Consider the following 25,536-nt stretch of genomic DNA (forward strand, 5'->3'; position numbering starts at 1 on the left):
TGAAACTGTTCTTAACCTGAAGCACCACTTTAGCTAATGGGGCCTCCCGCTGCTGCCGCACCACCGGAGCACGGTTTCTGTTCTCATCCTGAAGCAAAGTTCTTAACCTGAAGCACTGTTTATGGGTTAGCGGAGTCTGTAACCTGAAGCGTATGTAACCTGAAGCCTATGTAACCCGAGGTACCACTGTAACTTAAATAGAATTACCGGTACTTGCGAGTATCAGATTGGCTTAGGATTTAAATATGTGATGCTGTAGAACACTATGGATAAAAGTCAAAATGAAAAGAAAGAAAGATGTTAATGGACCATGTAAATTTATGCGAAACTAGTTTTGGAAAACTGCCACAATGATTTATATGGAAACTCAGGCAGGAAGTCACCCAACAATAACAAAAGTGGATTTTTTTTACAGTTTGGATATATGTTGTTTGCTTGTTTTTCGATGTTTTCTTCTTTTGTTTGTGGATATGTTTGTTATAAATTTGGAAAACTAATAAAAAAAGAAAATAAATCATTTTCTATTCAGGCTGGCTATTTCCTGCAACAAACAACTTTGTGATTTCCTCACCGGCAAGCCTTCCTCTCCGCCTGTGTTTGCAGCAGGTAAAGTCTACTCTCTAAAACCGAGATTGCCTAGCCCTAACCGAAAGGGCTTCCATAGGTAATTGACCCGGATTATCCCATTTATACGCCCTTGTTTGGGGAGCGGGGACGACTCCTCCTGGACGGTTCTGGGATCTGTCCCCTCTCACCTAGTTTCAAAGTCCAGGCAACCACTGCAATGAGCAAAGCGCACTGGAAGTTTGCAAGGCGGTGCTGCGATTCTTACAGATGTTGCAATGTCCCACCCCCAGTTGTTGCTCCTGGGAAGCTGTGGGAAACTCCCTGGCTGAGCGCCTCCCCTTCCACCCATCACATGCCTCTGGCAATTAGCTATATTAGAAGATTTCAGGCGCGTCAGCTGGGCACAGGACTCTTCCGGGGCCAAGAGGAAGAATCACAAGGAGCAGGTGAGGTTGGTGGGGTATTGTGCTGGGACAGGGGCAGCTTAATGGGACGCACTGGGAGACCTTGGGGACCAGCCTCTGTCTCTCAGCATAACCTACCTTGCAGGGTTGTTGGGAGGAGAAAATGGAGGGGGGAATAACCTCTTCCTTCGAAGAGAATCTGGGATGGAAACTGTAACAGCAACCCAAAAAATAATATGGTGAGATGTAATTGTGCTAAATAGGTACATAGAAATGGGACGACATTTCAGTGGCGTCCGAGAGAACCAGGAGGGTTAGCTTAAGCTTGGAAGAACTTTTTGTGCCTGTTTAACAATGGGGGGAAAAACAGGATTTCCCCAGATGTTGTGGGTTTGTGCCTGAGATCTTTTAAATGTCTAGCAACGCCCTTAATGGGGATTGTGTTTTACCAGACATGCGGGGGTGTGGGTGGGTGTGCAAACTAGAGCAGTCCCCGATACTGCACAAGCATCCTTCGATCTTTGTATCGTCACTCATGTCTCAGGAACATCCAGCTTAAGACTACAGTACTGCAACTCAGCCCTGAGATGTGATGTCTTTGAACCACATTTGGAGAAAATGGAAGCCAGTTGCAGGATTCCCCTGCTAGGTTGATGTAACTGGAATATAATATCATCCTGGTTTCCACTGAGGTGACCAGCTCCCACCATCGGTCGCTGAGCCCAATTCAAAGGGTTGGTTTGGTTTTGAACTTTTAAAACCACAAATTAGTCCAGAACCTCTCTCTCTTATGCCTAATACCTTAGATCAGGGGAAATAATAGGACTGCTCTATTCTGCCTTGGTCAGACCCCATCTGGAGTCCTGTGTCCCGTTCTGGGCAGCTCAGTTTGAGAAGGATATCGACAAACTGGTCTGGAATTGAGCTTCATAGGGAATGCTTGAGGGAGTTGGGGATGTTTAAGCTGGAGAAGAGAAGACTTGAGGAGTGGTAGGCTCGCCACCGTAAAATATCTGAAGGGCTGTCATAAAATCAAGTTTGGGCAGGACTCAAACTAATGGATTCAAATGACCATAAAGGAGATTCCATGTAAACATTAGGATGAACCTCCTGACAGTAAGAGCAGTTTGACAAGTGGAACTGACAACCTCAGAAGATGGTTGTGGGTTTTAAAGCAGAGATTGGATGGCCATCTGTCAGGAATTCTTCAGCTGTGATTCCTGCATTGCAGGGGGTTGGACTAGATGACCCTGAGGGTCCCTTCCAGCTCTAGAATTCTATGGTTCTATGAATATAGTATCATCTCCTATCCCCTTCCCCATCTTCCCACTATCTGATGTTTGCTGAGTGTCGTATGTGGGTTGAGGGTCTTTCAAGTGGTGGCATGGAACCTAAATCAAGTCCTTGGGATAAACTACTAGGTCAGTTCATTGAAGTTCACAGCGTTAGGTCAGGAATCTCTGAACTACACCCGAAAGTGGTTTCCATAATTGCCTGGTGAACTTAGCACGTATTAAATTCATTTTAGGGCAGAACTCTGAAGGATTTCCAGTTCAAATTCATTCTTTCACATTTCTGGCTCTTTACACTCTTTCGAACCTTGAACCTTAAAGATCAGAACTGCTGCTTTAGTCCTGTGTCAAATCCATACTTTGGCACAGCAGCTTAGAACATTCTCAATGGCTTGCACCCTTTTCTTGCTACAGCCAGGATGGGGAGCCTGCGGCCCTCCAGATGTTACTGGACTCCAACTCCCATCAGCCCCAGTCAGAATAGCCAGTGACCAGGGCTGATAGGAACCGTTGACTTAACAACATCTGGAGGACCACAGGTTCAGGTTCTCTGTCCCTGATCCACACCTCAGGACTTGAATACAGGTGTGGCGAGCCTTTGTCCCTCCAGATGATGTTGAACTACAATTCCCATCAGCCCTGGCAAGCATGGCCAATGATCAAGGATGATGGGATTTGTAGCATCTGGAGGGACAAAGGTTCCCCCTACAGCTTAGCACAGTATTTCTTAAACTTGGGTCTCCAGCCGTTGTTGGACTACATCAGCCCAGCTACCAAGACCAGTGGTCAGGGATGATGGGAGTTGCAGTCCAACAACAGCTGGAGACCTAAGTTTGAGAAACACTGTTTAGTACAGTGGTACCTCGGGTTACATACACTTCAGGTTACATACGCTTCAGGTTACAGACTTCGCTAACCCAGAAATAGTGCTTCTGGTTAAGAACTTTGCTTCAGGATGAGAACAGAAATTGTGCTCTGGCGGTGCGGCGGCAGCAGGAGGCCCCATTAGCTAAAGTGGAGCTTCAGGTTAAGAACAGTTTCAGGTTAAGAACAGACCTCCGGAACGAATTAAGTACTTAACCCGAGGTACCACTGTATACGACTTTGGTAGCCTGAGCAAAAGCTTGTTCTATAAGAAATTTGCCTGTTTTTAAGGTGCCCATCGAACTATTGTATTCACAGCATGGTTTAGACTTCGCTCTTTTGGGAAATGGGCTGCTAGTTAACCTGAGGACAGGTGTGGCGCACCTTTGCTCCTCCAGACGCTGCTGAACTTCCATCATCCTGGCACGCATTGGACAATGACCAGGGGTGATGATGAGTTGTTGTTGCAGAGCTACACATGGAGGGACAAATGTCCTCCACCCCTGCTCTCCCTAATAGTAGGGCTGGCCAGAATGGAGATATGCCTGTAGGCTTTTGTATGCATCAGGGATGGGGAAAGAGTGGCCCTCCTGTTCTTGTTGGACTCCAACTCCCATCAGCCTCAGCAAGCATGACCAATGGCCAAGGAGGATGGGAGTTGTGGTTGAGCAACAGCTGGAGGTCCAAAGGTCTATCGCAAGCATTCCTGCTCGTTTTGTCTTATATCTGGTGGCTGAGCCGCCTTGCGGGTCCCAGAGAATGACAAGGCAAGGGGACGGATCCTTTACATGGCGGGTATGGAAGGCACGGGGACGCGGGTGGCGCTGTGGGTAAAAGCCTCAGCGCCTAGGGCTTGCCGATCGAAAGGTCGGCGGTTCGAATCCCCGCAGCGGGGTGCGCTCCCGTCGTTCGGTCCCAGCGCCTGCCAACCTAGCAGTTCGAAAGCACCCCTGGGTGCAAGTAGATAAATAGGTACCGCTTTCTAGCGGGAAGGTAAACGGCGTTTCTGTGTATGGCTCTGGCTCTCCAGAGCAGCGATGTCACGCTGGCCACGTGACCCGGAAGTGTCTCCGGACAGCGCTGGCTCCCGGCCTATAGAGTGAGATGAGCGCACAACCCTAGAGTCTGTCAAGACTGGCCCGTACAGGCAGGGGTACCTTTACCTTTACCTTTACCTATGGAAGGCACATTCTGGAAGGACGCCCTGGACCTAATTATTCCCCCGCCACAAAGATGCGTGGGTGCCTTTCAGATCCTTACAGCCGACTCATTCCATCAGAAGCTATCATTACCTTCCTATCCCACAAGGGACTGATGCAAGGTGCGCCACAGGTTGTTAGCAGCCAATTGTGTAATGAGGAACAGGCTGCTTTACTCGTAAGTGGGTGGGTAGGTGGATTTGGGCTCGAGGTCCAATGAAGGGAGGGGTGTCCACTAATTCCACTAGCCTGTTGACCATCCTTGAATCCTTTCCAGCTCCTCCGCCGAATGCAAGACCTTGCCCTTTGCTGAAACCTAGGCATGGGCAACCTTTGACAATATTCTTGGGGCCACCTGCAAAAGTGGACAGAGCAATTAATGTAAATGTTTCAGGAGTCTACTTTCTACACACAGACACACACAGAGAGAGCTCACTATCCTCGCATCTAGGCAAGCAAGGGGCACACATTTCGGCAGGCTTGGGGGAACCCCAAGGAGTGCAAATAATATTTAGGGGAGGCATGAAGCCTTGATGGGGCAGCCCCCAAAACAGACCGATCAGGACTGAGCATGCTCAGCGGCCATGGGATGGTGGCTGACTGGTGGGGGTGGGGGGTGGGTTGAAGGAAAGGAGAATGGAGAGGAAGGATAATGGATTGGAGTATCTGGAATATTGAAGCACAGAGCACCACGCTGCAACACTTGGTTGCAGTCCCCACTTGCAGCACTTACTTATTATGCGCAAGGTGTGTTACAAAAAAAGTACCGAACTGGTTTGACAGGTCCCTGATGCTCAGATGTATAAGACTGAATCAGATAAGTGCTGGAGATGCAAAGAGGCAGAAGGGAACATTCTTTCATATGTGGTGGACCTGTAAAAGGGTAAAAGAGTATTGGGAAATGATCCATAATGAATTGAAAAAAGTTTAAAAGTACTTTCCAAAAAAACCCAGAGTCCTTTCTGTCGGGGACAACTCAGACTAAAGTTCCCAGGTGTCAAAAAAGATTATTTATGTATGCCACTACTGCAACCCGTGTTTTGTTAGCCCAAAAATTGAAAATGAGTGAGGTTCCAACCAAAGAAGAATGGCAACTTAAGCTGACAGAATATGCACAACTTGCAGACTTAACGTATAGAATAAGAGAACAAGAAGAACATATGTCTAGAAATGTTTATTTAATATATGGGGGAAAACTGTACAGCTGAAAACGGTGGCAGCATTAAGATAAATTCACCAGTGTAAATAAGTTTTGATGGATGGAATAATGAATGGTATAGTTTTTGTAAAATATGCAGGGATTTGTGATATGCAAAATGAACCATGGAAAGAGAAGAAGGGAAGTCATGGATATCTTAAGGATGTAAAAACGAGTACTTTAAATTGTAAAACAGAAAATTTAATTAAAAGAGTATTTTTATAAAGAACAAAACAAAAAAACCAAGATAGGTCCCTGGCTTACGATGTAAAATACGCACAGGAAAACAACATAGTTGGATACCAGTGGCTCAGAAACAACAGCAGGAGAGAGTTAGGGTAAGGTTACCAGATTTTTTCCAATGAATCCGGGGACACTTTTCAACTTCAGTGGATTTTGTATGTGGACTTATTTGTAAATCCGGGGACTGTTCCCCGGGAAACGGGGACGTCTGGTAACCTTAAACTAGGGACCTCATCACCAGCTTGTGGGCTTCTAAGAAAGACATCCAGTTGACCCCTGGGGGGAAAACAGGATGCTGGACTAGATAGTCCCTTGGCCTAATCCAGCAGGGCTCTTCTGTTTCATTTGTAGATCCCTTCGATGCCAAAATAGTTTCTGAGTAGTAAAGGTAAAGGGACCCCTGACCATTAGGTCTAGTCGTGGCCGACTCTGGGGTTGCAGTGCTCATCTCGCTTTACTGGCCGAGGGAGCCGGCGTAAAGCTTCCGGGTCATGTGGCCAGCAGGACTAAGCCGCTTCAGGCAAAACCAGAGCAGCGCACGGAAACGCCGTTTACCTTCCCGCCGGAGTGGTACCTATTTATCCACTTGGACTGGCGTGCTTTTGAACTGCTAGGTTGGCAGGAGCAGGGACCAAGAGACTGGAGCTCACCCCATCGCGGGGATTCGAACCGCCGACCTTCTGATCGGCAAGTCCTAGGCTCTGTGGTTTAACCCACAGCGCCACCCGCCTCCCCTGGTTTCTGAGTAAGTTTGCGATAAAATATGCCATACATTGTGTTTGATTTCCCCCTCTTCCTGTCCCCTTCCCCTTGTGTGTTGTGGGTTGTTGTTTTTTAAGATTGTAAGTCTACAGGCAAGGTCTGCCTTGTTTTTAATTCATTGCATGTGAGTCGATCTGGGAAGCTTTTTTTGGCTGAACAGTGGGGTGCAAATGCTCTCAATAAATGCATACAGCGGTACCTCGGGTTACAGACGCTTCAGGTTATAGACTCCGCTAACCCAGAAATAGTTCCATGGGTTAAGAACTTTGCTTCAGGATGAGAACAGAAATTGCACGGCGGTGGCAGCGGGAGGCCCCATTAGCTAAAGTGGTACCTCAGGTTAAGAACAGTTTCAGGTTAAAAACAGACCTCCAGAATGAATTAAGTTCTTAACCCAAGGTACCACTGTATATGTATACCGTATTTTTTGCTCTAGTATAAGACTCACTTTTCCCCTCCTAAAATGTAAGGGGAAATGTGTGTGCGTCTTATGGAGCGAATGCAGGCTGCGCAGCTATCCCAGAAGCCAGAACAGCAAGAGGGATTGCTGCTTTCTCTGCGCAGCGATCCCTCTTGCTGTTCTGGCTTCTGAGATTCAGGATATTTTTTTTCTTGTTTTCCTCCTCCAAAAACTAGGTGCATCTTGTGGTCTGGTGCGTCTTATGGAGCAAATAAAATTAAATTCAAACATTCAAACATTCTTAGTAAAAATATACAGCGAAATAAACAAACAAGAAGCATAACAGTTAGAATGGTTTCTTTAAAATTAGTTGAAACAATGAAATCACAAGTGCACTTCAGGGGAACACTTGTCTAAACAGGTGTGTCTTCAAGAGCAAGTGGAATGACGGGGCATCTAATATTCCAGCATGGATTAGAGGAACGGTGTCATGTGTGTTTGTGTAGCACGGGTGGAGGAAGCAGGGCTGAACAGGCCACATTTTGTTAGGACAAGGTTCACCTGCCCACAGCCATCTACCAACCATCCACCCATCTCGGTCATGCCACCTATGTCCCTGAGGAAAACAAAATATCATTATGAGGTTACACAACTACATTGCCCAATCGCCCCCGTGTTGGATCAGGTGATGGAGCAAAAAAAAGCTCCAAGGCACAAAAGATGGACAGGTGTCCAGGTCAGATAAGACAAGCTCACATTTGCTTGATGCTTTAGATGGAGACGATGATAGGTGTACTTTGAAGTTCAAGTCAAGGGGGAGAGTCATCCCCACAGATACGACGGGATGCCCTGAAAGCAGCTATGCAAGGTGGGAATGGCTAAGATTTTAAAACATCGAAATGTTTAAAAAGAGCTGCCTGCAGGTTCACCTGAGAGCTCTTCTGGTTCCCCTTCTGCTTCAGAGTCTTCATCCTCATCCGCTGAAGATGAGGAATCTGGCCCCATGCTCATGACACCGGGGATCTCAAAGCTGAAAGATGGCAAATCCAACAGCTTTTTTGGGTGCATGCTATGTTTGGATAGATCCTTGGTCCACATTTAGAATGGATTCTTTTTATGACTTTGGGGAGGAGGCGCCTATTCTACACCAACGGAAGAATCCAAGAATCACCATAATGCTAACATCTGGCAGAAACCTAGAATACATAGCTGTCAACGTTTCCCTTTTTTAAAGGGAAATTCCCTTATTCCGAATAGGTTTCCTTGCAAGAAAAGGGAAAAGTTGACAGCTATGCTGGAATGATATAGACCCATATATTTACTTAATCTGAATCAAAAGGAGATTACTGCTATTCTCACCTCTAGACTGAACAACCTTACCATTCTAGTATCATCAGCCCAGATGATACCAGGGTGTCATATATCATTGGATCTAGCCCACAGATTTCTGAATAGTAGGACAGCAGAGCAAAAGGAATAGTAACCAGTTGGTTTTGATCACGCTGGACTTGCAAAAAGCATTTGACCAGATGGAGTGGCTGTTGCATCTAAATTTTCTGAAATTGCCTCATCTGAGAAATAAATTTGTGGGTGCTATTACAAAATCTCATAGTACCTCAAGGGCAGTGCTGAGAAACAATTATTTTAATTTCTCTTTGTCTGAACTTCACACAGCTGCAAATTTAGTTTGTATCATTGAAAGTGGATGTGGCATTCTTGCAGAACAAGCTCATTTCTGCCACCCCCAAGCCCATAAACCGATGGCAAATTGCACAGGGGAGTGTGGACTAATAGGAACATCTGTGTAAACATCTCAGAGCGTTTACTCACTCAACAGTTACGTCATATAACCTTCATTCAAACTTTGTAGAACAACTTGGGGAAAGCATTCAATAAACAAGTCATCTGGGAGAGTCCCTGTCTGATTAATAATAATAATAGTAATAGTAATAATAATTGATTTGTACCCTGCCCATCTGGGTTGCCCCAGCCACTCTGGGGAGCTTTCAACATATAAAACATAATAAAGCATGATGATGTTTTCTTTTGTTTGATTTGAATGGGATAGTAGTGTTTGTTTTCTTCTATTTTGGACCCTTAATGAGAGATAATATTACATCAGCTGTTGTGTCATTTTCCTTGTTTGGGTGTTTTCTCTGGTACTGAGTTGTTGCTTTATCGGTGCTTCTGTTGGACACATGCAAATAATTGTACTTCTTGGTAAGGGAGGGCAGTGGCAGAACACCTGCCTTGCATGTCGAAGGCCTCAGGTTTGATCCCCAGCATTTCCAGGTAGGACAGAGGATGCTGCCATCAGAGTCGAAAGGAATGCACTTATCTGCATCTCATGGACCCAGAGGCAAAGGATGTATAAGAGCAGAAGTTTTGAAAGGCAGTGTGTGTCAGGAGCTCGGCCTACACTTGAGTAGGACCCTGGCAGAGATACATGCCCGACTGGCATGTTCTCTCCCTCCTGGTCAATCATTCGGGAGCTTCAAAAGCTTTCTTGTTCCCAAACATCACAGCGACCATTGGCAACCAACACCGGCACACTTAGGGATCCGCAGAGTTTGCGCAGTTGCGTAACAGACCTCAGCAACTCAGCCTTTTGGCGAATCGACTTTATTTACATATAAACACACACGGGGCACTGCAACATGGCTCCCTCTCTCTCTAGCATCAGAAAGCAAAGAGAGAAAGAACAAAGGACAATAGTCCCACTTCACGGAACACAGTAACACAAACATCCTGTCTCCGTCACTTCCCACTCTGTGGAGTCAAAACATATACCGTCATGTGAAAGACAACAATCCCATGACCGCAATCACGGAGCAGGAATTCTAACGGTGTGGTGTCATGGTCAGAATGCTGGACGAGGACCTGGAATGCCAGGGATCAGAAAAGAAAGATATTTGCCTAAGTACCGAAAGGGCGTTAAAGGAACTGCCAGACAGGGAACCAGGAACAGGCAGAGTACCGTTGCATTCATGTCCTGCTTTGGCGCATCCCTTGGGGAAACCTGGTTGGTCACTGTGACAACAAGATAGGTGCACCCTGATTAAGCAGGCCTCTTACGATATGCTCTTATGATATGTGTTGACTTTTATACGTGCTTGGGAGGATCACCAGGTGTGGGGTGGAGTGTCAAAAGGACATGCAATGATGGCCACCAACTCGGACAGCTGTAAAAGAGGATTAGAGATATTTAAGGAGGACAAGGCTATCTTATGAACTGATCCACACCCTGCAATCATTGTGTGGCCCTTCATTGTGTGTCTCCTCTGCGAGAGGTGGCAACACCAGAACGGGGCCTTTTCTGCAGTGGCTCCCTGTTTGTATAATACTGTCCCAAAGGAGGCCCTTGCCTTGTACTTTCATTACATATCTTTAGGTGCCAGGCAAAAAATGTTCCTCTACGACCAGGCCTTTGGCTGATTAACATTCTATGGTCTTTTAGAATCATAGAATCATAGAATCATAGAGTTGGAATAGACCACAAGGGCCATCGAGTCCAACCCCCTGCCAAGCAGGAAACACCATCAGAGCACTCCTGACATATGGTTGTCAAGCCTCTGCTTAAAGACCTCCAAAGAAGGAGACTCCACCACACTCCTTGGCAGCAAATTCCACTGTCGAACAGCTCTTACTGTCAGGAAGTTCTTCCTAATGTTTAGGCGGAATCTTCTTTCTTGTAGTTTGGATCCATTGCTCCGTGTCCGCTTCTCTGGAGCAGCAGAAAACAACCTTTCTCCCTCCTCTATGTGACATCCTTTTATATATTTGAACATGGCTATCATATCACCCCTTAACCTCCTCTTCTCCAGGCTAAACATGCCCAGCTCCCTTAGCCGTTCCTCATAAGGCATCGTTTTAAATGTGTTTGTATGGGGTGTGTGTGGTGTTATTGGTTTGTTTTTGTTTTATTATATATATTGCATGTTCTCATTTTGTATTTTTATATTGTGAGCTGCCCTGTGATCTTCGGACAAAGGGCGGCATACAATTTACCTACCATATTTTTCACTCTATAAGACGCACCAGACCACAAGACGCACCTAGTTTTTGGAGGAGGAAAACAAGAAAAAAAATATTCTGAATCTCAGAAGCCAGAACAGCAAGAGGGATCGCTGTGCAGTGAAAGCAGCGATCCCTCTTGCTGTTCTGGCTTCTGGGATAGCTGCGCAGCCTGCATTCGCTCCATAAGACGCACACACATTTCCCCTCACTTTTTAGGAGGGAAAAAGTGAGTCTTACAGAGCAAAAAATACGGTAATTAATAATGGCTAGCAGCCGCGATGTCTGTGTTCTCCCGCCAGCGCCCGAGGCAGAATGCATTTGAATGGCGGTTGTTGGGAACTGCAGGAAAGGAGAGTTGCTCATGTGCTCAGGTCCTTCTTCTCCGGCATTTATTTGGTTGGCCGCTGTGAGAACAGGATGCCAGAATAGATAGGCCATCAGCCTGACCCACAGCAAGCTGCTACTACGTTTCAATGGTCTGGTCAAGTTTTGGACAGACAATATTGTTGCAAGATGCTCTGAAGGCTGCACAGAGTCCGTGGCATGACAGGGTGGGACAGGAATCTTCCTAAACTGGCTCCTGAAGGTCTTTTCCGACTCTTAAAAATCCCTTTTTAAACAGGGACCGAAACCTAGTGCTTTCTCCGGTGGCTTTTCTCCTCGACTCCATCTTTAATCTAGGAGATTAGACACTGTAGAAATGAGCAGGCACATGGTGTGACCTATGCGGGACACAAATGTTTTGCAAACCATGTTGCATTTACTGGCACACGTGGGTGTGTGGGTGATTGGAGCCATAATACATCCCTTCGATGTGCAGCACAGGTTTCATCATCCTCATCATCACTCCTAGCACGTGGTTATGCCAGGAGACTACAGGTAAATGCAAAACACTACTAAACCTTAGGGACACGGGTGGCGCTGTGGGTTAAACCACAGAGCCTAGGACTTGCCGATCAGAAGGTCGGCGGTTCGAATCCCTGTGACGGGGTGAGCTCCTGTTGCTCTGTCCCTGCTCCTGCCAACCTAGCAGTTCGAAAACACGTCAAAGTGCAAGTAGATCAATAGGTACCGCTCTGGCAGGAAGGTAAACGGTGTTTCCGTGCGCTGCTCTGGTTCACCAGAAGCGGCTTAGTCAAACTGGCCACATGACCCGGAAGCTGTACGCCGGCTCCCTCGGCCAGTAAAGCGAGATGAGCGCTGCAACCCCAGAGTCGGCCACGACTGGACCTAATGGTCAGGGCTCCCTTTACCCTTTACCTTGTTGATAATGTTAATATTTCTTGGAAACCTCTTAGAGGTCATACTACCATCAAGCAGTATATACATTTTATTAAAATAAATAAATAAAAAAGGGAAACTAAAAATGGGTATGAGGAGAGATCTGTAACAAGAGACCTAGGCTTCTCTTGCTATCTCCATTCATTAATTTACCTTTTACATTTCCCCCCTCCAGAAATCTCAGGATAAGTAGTTTGGGAGTTTGAACCCTGGGCCTCCCCTGGGCCTTGTGAAATGCTCTAACCACTGCGTCACACTGTCACTTGGGAAGAGGACTTTCTTGGTGGGCGTCAGGCAGAGAGGTCAGAGCTAGCCTTCCTTAAGCGCTCACTCAGGTCGAAATACAGCCCGCGTTAATAACAAAAAGCAAAACCCACCAGCGTTCCTGATCACCTTTCCGTTCATTGTCTCTGCCTTGCAGGTGTGTTTGACTTTTGCCATGGCTACTGATGTCAAAGGAGATGGCCAAGAGGCTCCACTCTCAACGGTAAGTGAATATCCACCAACGGCCGTGAAACATGTGCTGCAAACATGGCCCTGTAACAGAGGTAGTCCTAGCAGGAGGAAGGCAAAGAAGAGGGTTTGGGGATCTCTTAAAGATCAGCGAGAAGGGCAGATCTGACCTGTGCAGGGCATGTATAGAGGTGCCCTGTTGAAATGCCCTTGCGATGAATGCCAGCAGAGGCCAGTCTGTTGACAGGAGCAAGCCAGCAGATCACAGCAAGCCATTTGGAGTTAACTCTTTATTACGATCTGCGCAGGAGTGTCAAGGCCAATGATCACAGCAAGCAGGTCTTGCCCCCATGAAGCAGTTGCTGAGACTGAAGGTCCGCACCTCCCCAAAGCCAGGATTTCCCCCAAGCGATCTGAGACTGCCCCTGCAAGAAGCTAACTTCTCCGCACTCTTCATGCCTCTACTGGTTCTAAGAGAGCGGGGCGGGGAAGGGAGCTTGTCACAGCGGGACGGGGAGACACCCAAGACTCTTCACCAGCCTCTTGGCCTCTGGGTGGATGCAGAAGAGCGGTGGGAGGAATCAGCTGGGGAACCCCCCCCCCCCCCAAGGAAGCAGGCTCAGAGCCCAGGGAATGGTGGTAGAACAATGAGGAATGGTCAGAAGGAGAAGAGGGAGCAGACTGGGAGGAAGATATGTTAGAAGCAGAAGAGGTAACAGGGTTTAGTGAGCAGGAAGAGGCTGTGACAGAGAGCAGTCCAGAATTAGAGGCAGAAGAGGTGGGATTCCAAGAGGCCAAGATGAGGTGTGTTTGAGTCAGGCTGCTGAAGAAACCAGGTGCTTTCTCCCCCCTCCTGCTTTGACCAGCTCCCCTCCCTGCTGATCTGTAAGTGCAACAAACCACCCTGTGATTTTCAGATGAAATTGAATAAATTGAATAAATAAATGGACCCTTCTTGAATTGCGACTGTGCTATAAAACTCTCATTGTTCTCCACCCTCTTCCAGAATGTCGTGACCAGAGTGACCAGCCTTCCCCTAGTCAGCTCCACCTACGACATTTGCCACTCTCTGTATAACTACGCCAAGGAGAATTACCCGTTCATCAATTCTGCCTGCACCGTGGCGGAGACGGTGGCGGCGATGGCCGTTGGGAGTGCCGTCGGGGGCGCCCAGCCGCTTCTCGGCCACCTCGAGCCCCAAAGTGAGTCCTTGAATGCCACAGAATGGGGGGAAGTTGTGGTGTGTATGTAGGAGAACTCTTTGTGGAGTGTTATAATAATAATAGTAGTAGTAGTAGTAGTAGTAGTAGTAGTAATAATAATAATAATAATAATAATAATAATAATAATAATAATTTATTATTTGTACCCCGCCCATCTGGCTGGGTTCCCCCAGCCACTCTGGGCGGCTTCCACAGAGACCAAAAATACACTAAAATGTCACACATTAAAAACTTCCCTGAACAGGGCTGCCTTCAGATGTCTTCTGAATGTCAGGTAGTTGTTTATCTCTTTGACATCTGATGGGAGGGCGTTCCACAGGGCGGGTGCCACTACCGAGAAGGCCCTCTGCCTGGTTCCCTGTAACTTCGCTTATCGCAATGAGGGAACCGCCAGAAGGCCCTCGGCGCTGGACCTCAGCATCTGGGCAGAACGATGGGGGTGGAGACGCTCCTTCAGGTATACTGGGCTGAGGCCGTTTAGGGCGTTGAAGGTCAGCACCAACACTTTGAATTGTGCTCAGAAACATCCTGGGAGCCAATGTAGGTCTTTCAAGACCGGTGTTATGTGGTCTTGGCGGCCGCTGCCAGTCACCAGTCTAGCTGCCGCATTCTGGATTAGTTGTAGTTTCCGGGTCACCTTCAAAGGTAGCCCCACGTAGAGCGCATTGCAGTAGTCCAAGCGGGAGATAACTAGAGGACACTAGTGCTGAAGGACACTCTGCCCCTGGGGTTCTGCCTGCATTGGGGGGCAAGCAGAATTTCATCCAGAAGGCTGCTCCAGTTTCAGACTTGCCTCAGACCCCATTTTACAGCGGCTGTCTTTGCAGTGCTGTGCTTTTGTCCCTGTCAGTTTGTCGCTCGCTGATCTTTCCCGTGCTCCCTCCCTAAGAAGCAGACAAGAGAGCTGCACGGCCCACGCTTGCTGAACCGAAAAGCAAAAGTCTTCCTTTAAAAGGCAGCCCAGCTGTGCTTGAAACACACTTTGCAAAACCCGAGCACTTGCGTTAAAGGAGAGCTCTTTGCGCAGCCTCAACTCCCTCACAAACAAATTGAGACCAACTTTGCTAAACCTGAGCTCATGTGAAAGCAACGAGAAGCCAAGGAGCATGGAGGGAGCGCTTCGGAGGCTTTGCGTTGCTATCACTGAAGCCAAGGAGCCTGCATTCGCTCCATAGGATGCACACACATTTCCCCTTAATTTTTGGAGGGGGAAAAGTGCGTCCTATAGAGCGAAAAATACGGTATATCCCTCAGCGGATATAGATTATTGTTTTCCGTGGGGTTTTGATCTTGGTTTTGTTATTTTCCTGCCCTGGAAATGTTTCCTTTTAAACGATAATAAGTAAGTGTGTGTGTGTGTGTGTGTGTTTTATAACACACTGAATTTGTGTGATCTGCCTTCTTTCCTTCTGCCAGTTGCTGCTGTCAATCAATACGCTTGCAAAGGGCTGGACCAGCTGGAAGAGACTCTCCCTATTCTTCACCATCCGGCTCATCAGGTACAAGTACAATAATAGAATCACAGAACTGCAGAGTTAGAAGGGACCCCGAGGGCTATCTAGTCCAACCCCCCTGCAGTGCAGGAATATTTTGCCCAACGTTCCCCGCGACTCTGAAACTGAAAAGACTCACGCTCTGCTGATTGAGTTATCGTCCTAGGCAGTCCAGTTGTGGGTGGGGCCTCCCCATGGTTCTCCTCTGCATCCTCACAACAACCCTGAGAGGTAGGCCAGGCTGAGAGGCAGCAACTGGCCACTCCAGGTGACCCAGTGAGCTTCAAGGCCAAGTGGCGAGATTTGAACCCTGGTCTCTCCCAGGTACTCCTAGTCCCCTACGCCACACTGGCTTTTTTTTAGTTGTTAATCAGTATTTCTCCCATTCAAATTAGATTGAAGTAGTCTGCACATGGTTGGCGCTGTGGGTTAAACCACAGAGCCTAGGACTTGCCAATCAGAAGGTCGGCGGTTCGAATCTCCTGCCAACCTAGCAGTTCAAAAGCACGTCAAAGTGGAAGTAGATAAATAGGTACCAATCTGGCAGGAAGGTAAACGGCCTTTCTGTGCACTGCTCTGGTTCGCCAGACGCGGCTTAGTCCTGCTGATCCCAATGATCATCTGATCATAGTATTATAGAATTTTATAAAGTCGGAAGGGACCACGAGGGTCACAAAACTGAGAAGATCTATAATTGAGAAGATCCATTGGGGCTCACCAAATTTTGAGCTAGCATAGGGTGCTATAGGGATGTGGGTGGTGCTGTGGGTTAAGCCACAGAGCCTAGGACTTGCCGATCAGAAGTCGGCGGTTCGAATCCCCGCGACGGGGTGAGCTCCTGTTGCTCCGTCCCTGCTCCTGCCAACCTAGCAGTTCGAAAGCACGTCAAAGTGCAAGTAGATAAATAGGTACCGCTCCAGCGGGAAGTTAAACGGCGTTTCCATGCACTGCTCTGGTTCGCCAGAAGCGGCTTAGTCATGCTGGCCACATGACCCAGAAGCTGTACGCCAGCTCCCTCGGCCAGTAAAGCAAGAGGAGCGCCGCAACCCCAGAGTCATCCGTGACTGGACTTAACAGTCAGGGGTCCCTTTACCTAGTCTGCACGCTGTAGTTTTCCCCTGACAGAGCTACAATTCCCAGTATACTTTAGCCAATTACAGCTCTTGAGATTCTTTGGTGGGGAGGTCACCAGCTTTAAATGTTGTGCTTTAGATCTATGGTGCTGGTCTGCCCAGAGTTAATATGGTATTATTCAGCTCCTTTGCACTGCAAGTAATGTGGTATAGCTGTTAGAGAATTGGGCAAGGACCAAGAGGTAAAAAGGTAAAGGTACCCCTGCCCGTACGGCCCAGTCTTGCCAGACTCTAGGGTTGTGCGCCCATCTCACTCTATAGGCCGGGAGCCAGCGCTGTCCGCAGACACTTCCGGGTCACGTGGCCAGCGTGACATCGCTGCTCTGGCGAGCCAGCGCAGCCCACGGAACGCCGTTTACCTTCCCGCTAATAAGCGGTCCCTATTTATCTACTTGCACCCGAAGGTGCTTTCGAACTGCTAGGTTGGCAGGCGCTGGGACCGAATGACGGGAGCGCACCCCGCCACGGGGATTCGAACCGCCGACCTTTCGATAGGCAAGTCCTAGGCACTGAGGCTTTAACCCACAGCTCCACCCGCGTCTCTCCCAAGGACCAAGAGACCAGGGCTCAAATCCTTGCTCAGCCATGAAGCTCGCTGGGTGACCATGGACCAGTCAAAATCTTTCTGCCTAACCTACCCTCCCAGGGTTGTTGTGAAGATGAAATGGAGACAGGGAAACCATGTACCTGACAGGAGCGAGCCAGCAATAAATCACACTGAGGAAGTTGGAATTAACTCTTTATTAGCAAAAAAACAGGATCTGCACAGGAGTGTCAGGCCTAATGAGCACAGAGACCCATCTCTGGCAAATATTGCCCCCTTGAAGCAGTTGCTGAGACTGGAAGTCCCCTTCTCTGCAGGGTTTCCCCCCATGCAATCTGAGACTGAGCCTGCATGAAACTAACTTCTCCCCTGCCCTCTTCATGCCTCTCCTGGTGCTGGGAGACCAGAGGGAAGGGGAGCTTGTCGCAGCAGGACAGGGAGACACCCATGCCTCTTCACCAGCTGAAGTACCGTATTTTTCGCCCTATAGGACGCACTTTTTCCCCTCCAAAAATGAAGGGGAAATGTGTGTGCCTCCTATGGGGCGAATGCAGGCTGTCGCTGAAGCCTGGAGAGCGAGGGGGGTCGGTGCGCACCGACCCGTCTCGCTCTCCAGGCTTCAGGAAGCTGTCCGCTAGCCGTGGGAGACGCAGCTCTCCCACGGCTAGCGGAGAGCTTGCCGGCACCCAGAAGCTTGGGGCGCGCTGAGCTCAGCACGCCCCAAGCTTCGGGTTTCGCGCAGTCCTCCGCTAGCCGTGGGAGAGCTGCGCGACTTCGCGCAGCTCTCCCACGGCTTGCGGATAGCAGCCTGTTCTGGGGGCTGGGGTCGGGGGAAGCTCGGGCTTCCCCAGCCCCGCACCGGGGGGGGGGAATAAAATTTTATCTTTATTTCCCCCCAAAAAAACTAGGTGCGTCCTATGGGCCGGTGCGTCCTATGGGGCGAAAAATACGGTCTCTCTCCTCTGCTGGTTTAGCTTCTGCCACTGATTCTGGATTCCCTTGCTCATTAAGCCCTGTTCCCTCTCCATCTTCTGACCCCTCCCCCTCCCCCTCTGACCACTCATTGTTGTCCCACCACCACTCCTTGGGCTCTGAGCCTTCTTCTCTTGAGGGTTCCCCAGCTGGTTCCTCCCACCGTTTCTTTGCATCCAACCAGTCCGTGACAGTACTTTGGGCTCCTCAAAGGAAAAGTGGGGAATAAATGTTGTTGTAGTAGTAGTAGTAATAGTGAGTTGACCTTTGGTCTGCCTCCTTTTCTTTCTAGGTGATTGAAGACGGTGTCACCATAACCAAAACGGTCATCTGTTCCACGGTCAATGTAGCCAAGGATGCTGCTTCCGGGGCCAAGCAACTCTGGTCGAACAGAGTATCTGAAGCTGTCGATCTCACCAAGGACATTGTCCAGGACAGCGTCAACTTGACCAAATCGGTGGTGAGCTCCACCGTCAACACCGCAGTGAACGCCGCAAACGAGGCGAAGGAGCTCGTCACTCATAGGGTGGCCGACGTCGTCAACCTGGGCAAGGAGACGGCCCATGACAGCGTGGAGTTGACCAAGTCGGTGGTCAATACCGCCCTCCAAACTGCCCAAGAGACGAGGGAGCTTGTGGCTGGCCAAGTCAAGACCTGCGGGCCTGTCCAGGAAGGCATTGAGATGACCAGCCTCTTGAAGCAGGCGCTGAGCAGCGGTGTGGACGTCATGTTGGGGAAGACAGAGGATATGGTGGACTACTACCTGCCCATGACTGACGAGGAGCTAGGTGAGAATGGGCTTTGGTGCTCTGCAGCAATGGCTGACACTTTGGGAACTGTAGTTTGGTCAGGATCATGGGGGCTTCCAACAGCTCTCAGCACCTTTGACAAACTAGGTAAAGGTAAAGGGACCCCTGACCATTAGGTCAAGTCGTGACCGACTCTGGGGTTGCGCACTCATCTCGCTCTATAAGCCGAGGGAGCTGGCGTTTTTCTGCAGATAGCTTCCGGGTCATGTGGCCAGCATGACTAAGCCGCTTTTGGCGAACCAGAGCAGTGCACAGAAATGCCATTTACCTTCCCGCTGGAGTGGTACCTATTTATCTACTTGCACTTTGACGTGCTTTTGAACTGCTAGGTTGGCAGGAGCAGGGACTGAACAATGGGAGGTCACCCCGTCGCAGGGATCGAACCGCCGACCTTCTGATCCACAGGCTCTGTGGTTTAACCCACAGCACCAACTACACCTGCCATAATTCAGTGGAGTTAGCCATGTGATTTCCTCATGCTTTAGATGTATGTGTGAACGTAGCCCAAGCCATCGCCAGGTTTTATTGCTCAGCCAAATACAGGTTATAGCCATGAACAAACAAAACAGAGCCAAGCAGGTCTCAAAAACATATTATAGCACATATGATTAAAACATTATAAAACATTTCACAAATGGTGGAAAACTCAGAGAACAAGACTCTAGGGCTTTCCTGAGTTGAGAGGCTTTTAGTACAAACTTCACTGTGTTGAACATAAAAGGTATGTTTGAGCTAGACAGGGGGTAATTGATTTATTTATTTTTACATATTTTTAATTAAAGATTTCTTGGTTTACAACAGGTAATTGATTTTATGGAGGGGTTTCTTTAAGTATTTAGCCCTCGGAATTTCATGTAACTTACAATATGATGAAGGGTGTCCTCAAATGACTGACATCCCCAGATACAGAGGAGCTGTTCTCTGAGGATGTTTTCAGATTGCCCTTCCAGGAAGTTGGTTTTCATTGTCTGGAACCTCATGCCTGTGAACGCCATGAGAAGGCAAGGCTAATTAATCTCAACCAGATATTTGAAACTTGGTTTTTAGGGCAGGATAGGTGGTGTAGAATCCAGATAACTTCGCTGTTTCCCTACGCCGTTTGGTCAAGAGCAGGCATAGGCAAACTCGGCCCTCCAGATGTTTTGGGACTACAACTCCCATCATGCCTGACCACTGGTCCTGTTAGCTAGGGATGATGGGAGTTGTAGTCCCAAAACATCTGGAGGGCAGAGTTTGCCTATGCCTGGTCAAGAGTCCCTGCAAATACTCTTTAATAAACCTTTGGCTAGACTGCACATTAGATTATAGGAGGGCTACTGGATCAAAAGCAATTTTTTTGAAGCAATATATGACAGCTTTCTGTCCAAGGAGCCTCGGAGGGTGACTGCAGTTGCTCTGTATGCCGATGCCAATATTTATGCTATGGGTGTGTGTGTGTCCCCTCTCCCTCAGGAGATAGTGAGGGCCACCAACCTAGATGCTTTTAATAGAGGATTAATTTCCACTCACCCCCTTCCTTCGGTGGGCAGGGTTTGCAACACTGTGGGCTCCTGGGACTGGGGAGTCCCCACCTTGTTCCAGGTAGGCTGCCAGCTCACCCCCATCTTGGCAGGCCTATGGACAGCCAGTTGGGGCAAGGGCCAGCAAAAGGGCCGAAGTTCTTTGGCCCAGGTAGGAGAGGATGTTCAGCTGTAGGGACGCGGGTGGCCACTAAACCACTGAGCCTAGGGCTTGCCAATCAGAAGGTTGGCGGTTCTAATCCCCGCGACGGGGTGAACTCCCGTTGTTCAGTCCCAGCTCCTACCCACCTAACGGGTGGCAGTTTTAGGCTTTGGTCAGTATTCTATAGTCTTACCTGTGAGTCGGGGGCAGCATATTGATGCACCCCCATGTGGCGGCGTTCACAGGGCCCATTAAAGGGTTGATTGCGGGAGTCACTGGCCCTACAACGGCGGCACATAGGTCAAACTCCCAGCTAGGTGAAGTGTACAAGTAATATTTTTTTTTGCGGGGGTGAAGCCCCATAACCTTCCAGATTTGCCCATCTTTCCCACCCACGCTGATGTTTATCTGTTCGTATTTGTTGCAGCCAAGCTGGCCACGGAGGTCCGAGGTTTCGGAGAGGCCTTGGAAGAGCAGAGGAAGCAGCAGGGTTACTTCGTCCGCCTGGGGTCGCTCTCGAGCAAAGTCCGCCGTCGCGCTTACCTGCATTCCCTGGACAAGCTGCGTCTCATCAGGGAGAACACTCAGGATACGCTTTCTCAGCTCCAGCTGGTGATCAGCCTGGTGAGTCCAGGGCGTTCACACTTAGCAGACACGACCCAACTGCCTCCATGCCATTGTACCGCCGTCCTCCGTTTTCTCCCTCTTCCACAACACTACATCCATCAATAATTTATTGCGGTCCAAAGACCCACAAAACAATTTCAAAACTTGTTGTTGTTTAGTCGTGTCCGACTCTTCGTGACCCCCTGGACCAGAGCGCGCCAGGCCCTCCTGTCTTCCACTGCCTCCCGCAGTTGGGTCAAACTCATGCTGGTAGCTTTGAGAACACTGTCCCACCATCTCATCCTCTGTCGTCCCCTTCTCCTTGTGCCCTCCATCTTTCCCAACATCAGGGTCTTTTCCAGGGAGTCTTCTCTTCTCATGAGGTGGCCAAAGTATTGGAGCCTCAGCGTCAGGATCTGTCCTTCCAGTGATTTCCAGTGGTTTCAAAACTAGATACAGTTAAAACGACCTGACAGACAGATGGAAGAAACCAAGGCTGTCATTTTGTTTTATCTAGGGCAGAATGATCTTTTTTTCTTATAGCCTCCGAAAGAAACTTTGCCATGGCCCTTGTAATATCATTTGACCTGTCTTCCAAAGATATTTAATATGGGAGGCTTCAGATTTTGAGAGATTTTTCTTACAAAATATAATGCGGTATAGAAATGAAATTAATAATGTATACGTTATACCAGTGGTGGCCAAACTTGGCCCTCCAGCTGTTTTGCGACTACAATTCCCACCATCCCTGACCACTGGTCCTGTTAGCTAGGGATGATGGGAGTTGTAGTCCCAAAACAGCTGGAGGGCCAGGTTTGGCCATGCCTGCGTTATACAAAACACAACACTGACACACATGGCTTAAAAACTTTCCGCTTTTATTGTTGACATCCATTTTAGCTCCCCTCCATGTTTTTGCATGGTTTCATAATCTGGTTTTATCTCTCACTTAGAAGGAGAAGCAGTGTAAAAATGCAAAAGTTAATCTCTTCCATTGTCAGCATCCCTTGACCCCCATTCTGACTTCTTGTGCCCCACTTGCCTCCGCAGGTTGAAGCCGCGCAGCAAGGCATTGGCAAGCGGCTCCAAGAGGCTCAGAAAAAGCTGAGCCAGGTCTTGCTCGAGTGGACCCAGGCACAGCCGGAGGAGAGGCAGGCCGCGGCCGGAGGCCCACAGCCAGAGGTACCTCTCGTCTCTGTATCGCAGCAGTGACAAAGGAGACACTTCAAAAGCTGCTGTTGGTTTTTTAAATTGAGGGGAACTACAAGTTAGTCATGCTCATCAACTGCAGCAGTATGCAGTTGGATATAACCTTATATTTGAATTGCATGAACAGCAAAGGGCTCTATAAGCCACTCCCCATGATGAGAACAGCAAGGGGCTCTTTAAGCCACTCCCCCATGATGAGAACAGCAAAGGGCTCTTTAAGCCACTCCCCCATGATGATAACAGCAAAGGGCTCTGTAAGCCACTCCCCCATGATGCGAACAGCAAAGGGCTCTTTAAGCCACTCCCCCATGGTGCGAACAGCAAGGGGCTCTTTAAGTAACTCCCCCATGGTGCGAACAGCAAGGGGCTCTTTAAGCCATTCCCCCATGATGAGAACAGCAAAGGGCTCTTTAAGCCACTCCCCCATGATGAGAACAGCAAAGGGCTCTTTAAGCCACTCCCCCATGATGCGAACAGCAAAGGGCTCTGTAAGCCACTCCCCCATGATGCGAACAGCAAAGGGCTCTTTAAGCCACTCCCCCATGATGCGAACAGCAAGGGGCTCTTTAAGCCACTCCCCCATGGTGCGAACATCAAAGGGCTCTTTAAGCCACTCCCCCATGATGAGAACAGCAAAGGGCTCTATAAGCCACTCCCCCATGGTGCGAACAGCAAGGGGCTCTTTAAGCCACTCCCCCATGATGAGAACAGCAAAGGGCTCTTTAAGCCACTCCCCCATGATGAGAACAGCAAAGGGCTCTTTAAGCAACCTCCCCTCTGTGATTGTGTTGTTTTGCCCTGGCAGGTTGAATCAGGTACCCTGGCTATGCTTCGCTTTGTCACCCAGGACCTCGGGCCGGTCTACGCTCACTTGGCATCCACCGTCGAAGGCCTGCCCAGCAACCTCCGCGAGAGGGTGGCCCAAGCCCGCGGCAACGTCCGCCAGCTTCACTCTTCTTTCGCCTCGGTCTCGTCCTTCCAGGACTTGTCCTCCAGCCTCCTGGCCCAGAGCCGGGACAAAATCGCCCAGGCGCAGGAGGCCCTGGAGACGCTGGTGGACCACATCGTCCAAAATACGCCCTTGAACTGGGTCGTGGGGCCCTTCCGGCCGTCGGCAGGCGCCGAGATGGAAACGGAGAGCCAGGAGATGGAAGGTTTGGCCCCGGAGGAGCCCATGGACGAGGGCGAGGCCCCGGAGGAGAGGGCGACGGTATCCAAACCGGCGAAGGTCGCAGTCAAATCAGCAAAGAAAAAGGCAGAAAGCGAGGGGGAAGGAAGTCCGGTGTCTGGCGTGGCCAGGAAAGCAAAGAGAGAGATGAACGAGGGAGAGGAGATGAAGAAGAAGCCCGGCAAGAGCACTCTGAATCAGCTCTCCGGTGCTGCTGAGAAGCAGGCATAAGAGTTTGGGGCTATTCCAGCACCCCCCCCCCAAAAAAACCAATGGTTCAGCCATTGCCATTTTGCACCCACGCATAAACACACTGCAAGAAGCTAATCCGTTAAAGGGAATCAAAAGCAGGGAGCCCGAAGGACCGGTTCGGAGGGGAGGGTGCCCTCTGCGCCTCTGCATGAGTTCATGCTCCAGATGCAGATACGCCGAGACAGCCTCCTCTCAAAGTGTGGGTCATTTCACTTCTAGGGTGCGAAGGCTGAAACGTGCCTGTTTTTCACTTGGTGGTGGTTTGGGGGAATGCGCCAGTTATCGGGGGCTTGCGTTAAGTGAGAGCAAGCTGAATCTTGCACGGATCGGGCTGGCTGATTTATGTGCTACGATGGGGAGTCCTGGGACCCGCTGGATGGATGGCTTCCATCGTCCTTGATGGGAGCTGAAGTCTCATAATGCTCACCCTCACCAATTCTCTATAGATAGCTGCATATGTGGGTCTGTGTTTAGACACCCATCCATCATTGTGGCACACAGGCAGGGGGGTTAAAATCTCAGGTTCCGCTCAAAACGGAGTGGCTAGTCCTCACTGTTGCAGAGATGAGCTTGGAAGAGAAGCAACAGAGGAGGATTGAGGAATGAAGGTAGACGTTCGCAAGGCTTTGTGAACATGGTGGGTTTCAAAGGTGGGGTTCGGTGTGTGTCTTAAGTTGTACTTCCATTACTTTGTGCAGCCGTTTTGTGTAGCTCCTGCCTGCCTTACCCTCTGGGGGGGGGAAATAAAATGTCCTTCTTTTGCACTGTTTATGCTGATAGCAGACTCCTGTCTTTTCTGAGTACGGAATCTGAGTTCCTCAAGAGCCCTTCAGTTGGTTCCTGCTCCTTTGAAACACAATATGCAAGCAGCCTAAGCAGCAAGGATGTTGCTAATAACTCCATGGAATTTATTAGCTGGCAAAAATAATCTGCTAGCCTAACTGCCTACACATGCTTCTGGGAGTCACTAGTGGCCTGAAAATAAAAGGAGCCAACTTTTTTTTTAAAAAAAGCTCCCCTCTTTGTTTGCCTGGAAATTACTCTTTTCACCATAGGTGACTAGGAAAGGGTGTCTTGCTTAGAAGCCTGGGGGGAGAAGGAATTGTCTATTTATTATTTGCTTTTCTCCACGAGGTGCGATTTGAAGTGACTTACAAAGTGATGCAAACATTAAAAGCAATTATAAAAAAACCAGAGTAAAATTTTTAAAACCCCAAAAAACAAACACCAGTACATCGGGGCGGGGAACAATCACTAAAAAAAAAAAAAAAGTGAACATTGATAGAATTAAAACAATATCTACAGATGATCTATTAAAAACACAGATAATAAAAAACCCCAATACAGCATGGCACTAGTCAGTTACCAGAAGAAGGCATCACCTGCCAATGGAAGGAGGCAGCAGAGAGGGAGCCAGTCAGGCTTCTCCAGGGATGGAGTTCCAAACTTGCCTGGGAGGAGCCACCAACAAGAAGGCCCTGTCTCATGTCCCCGCCAAGCAGGCTTGTGAAAAAGCCCTTCCCCGAAGATCACAGAGCCTGGGCGGCTTTGCATGAGGGAACAGCCGAGAGACCTAAGCCTTGTAGGGATTTATGGGGCATAACCAGCACTTTTAACTGAGGCCCCGAAGCAGATCAGTAGCCAGTGGAGGTGTTGCATCAAGGGAGTCGTCTGTTCCCTGTAACCAGGCGGCAAACTCTTTGCGCCGGTTGACGTTTCTGAGCACTGTTCGAGGGCAGCCCCACGCAGAGAGTGTTGCAGTAGTCCAAATGGGGTGTAACTCAG

At 48.9% G+C, this 25,536-nt stretch overlaps 1 protein-coding gene across 1 annotated transcript; it reads left to right on the forward strand.

Annotated features, from left to right (window-relative positions):
- The first annotated feature begins 807 nt into the window (after window positions 1-807).
- Window positions 808-24,520, forward strand: LOC114588487 (perilipin-3-like). Its single transcript, XM_028713811.2, has 8 exons — window positions 808-1,013; window positions 12,649-12,714; window positions 13,687-13,882; window positions 15,320-15,402; window positions 18,338-18,833; window positions 20,944-21,140; window positions 22,173-22,304; window positions 23,137-24,520. Exons 2-8 carry the CDS (start codon window positions 12,667-12,669, stop codon window positions 23,728-23,730), a joined length of 1,746 nt encoding a protein of 581 aa, XP_028569644.2. The 5' UTR covers window positions 808-1,013; window positions 12,649-12,666; the 3' UTR covers window positions 23,731-24,520.
- Window positions 24,521-25,536: the final 1,016 nt, after the last annotated feature.

This window comes from Podarcis muralis, chromosome 18 (genome assembly GCF_964188315.1).
Source record: "Podarcis muralis chromosome 18, rPodMur119.hap1.1, whole genome shotgun sequence".
NCBI lineage: Eukaryota > Metazoa > Chordata > Lepidosauria > Squamata > Lacertidae > Podarcis > Podarcis muralis.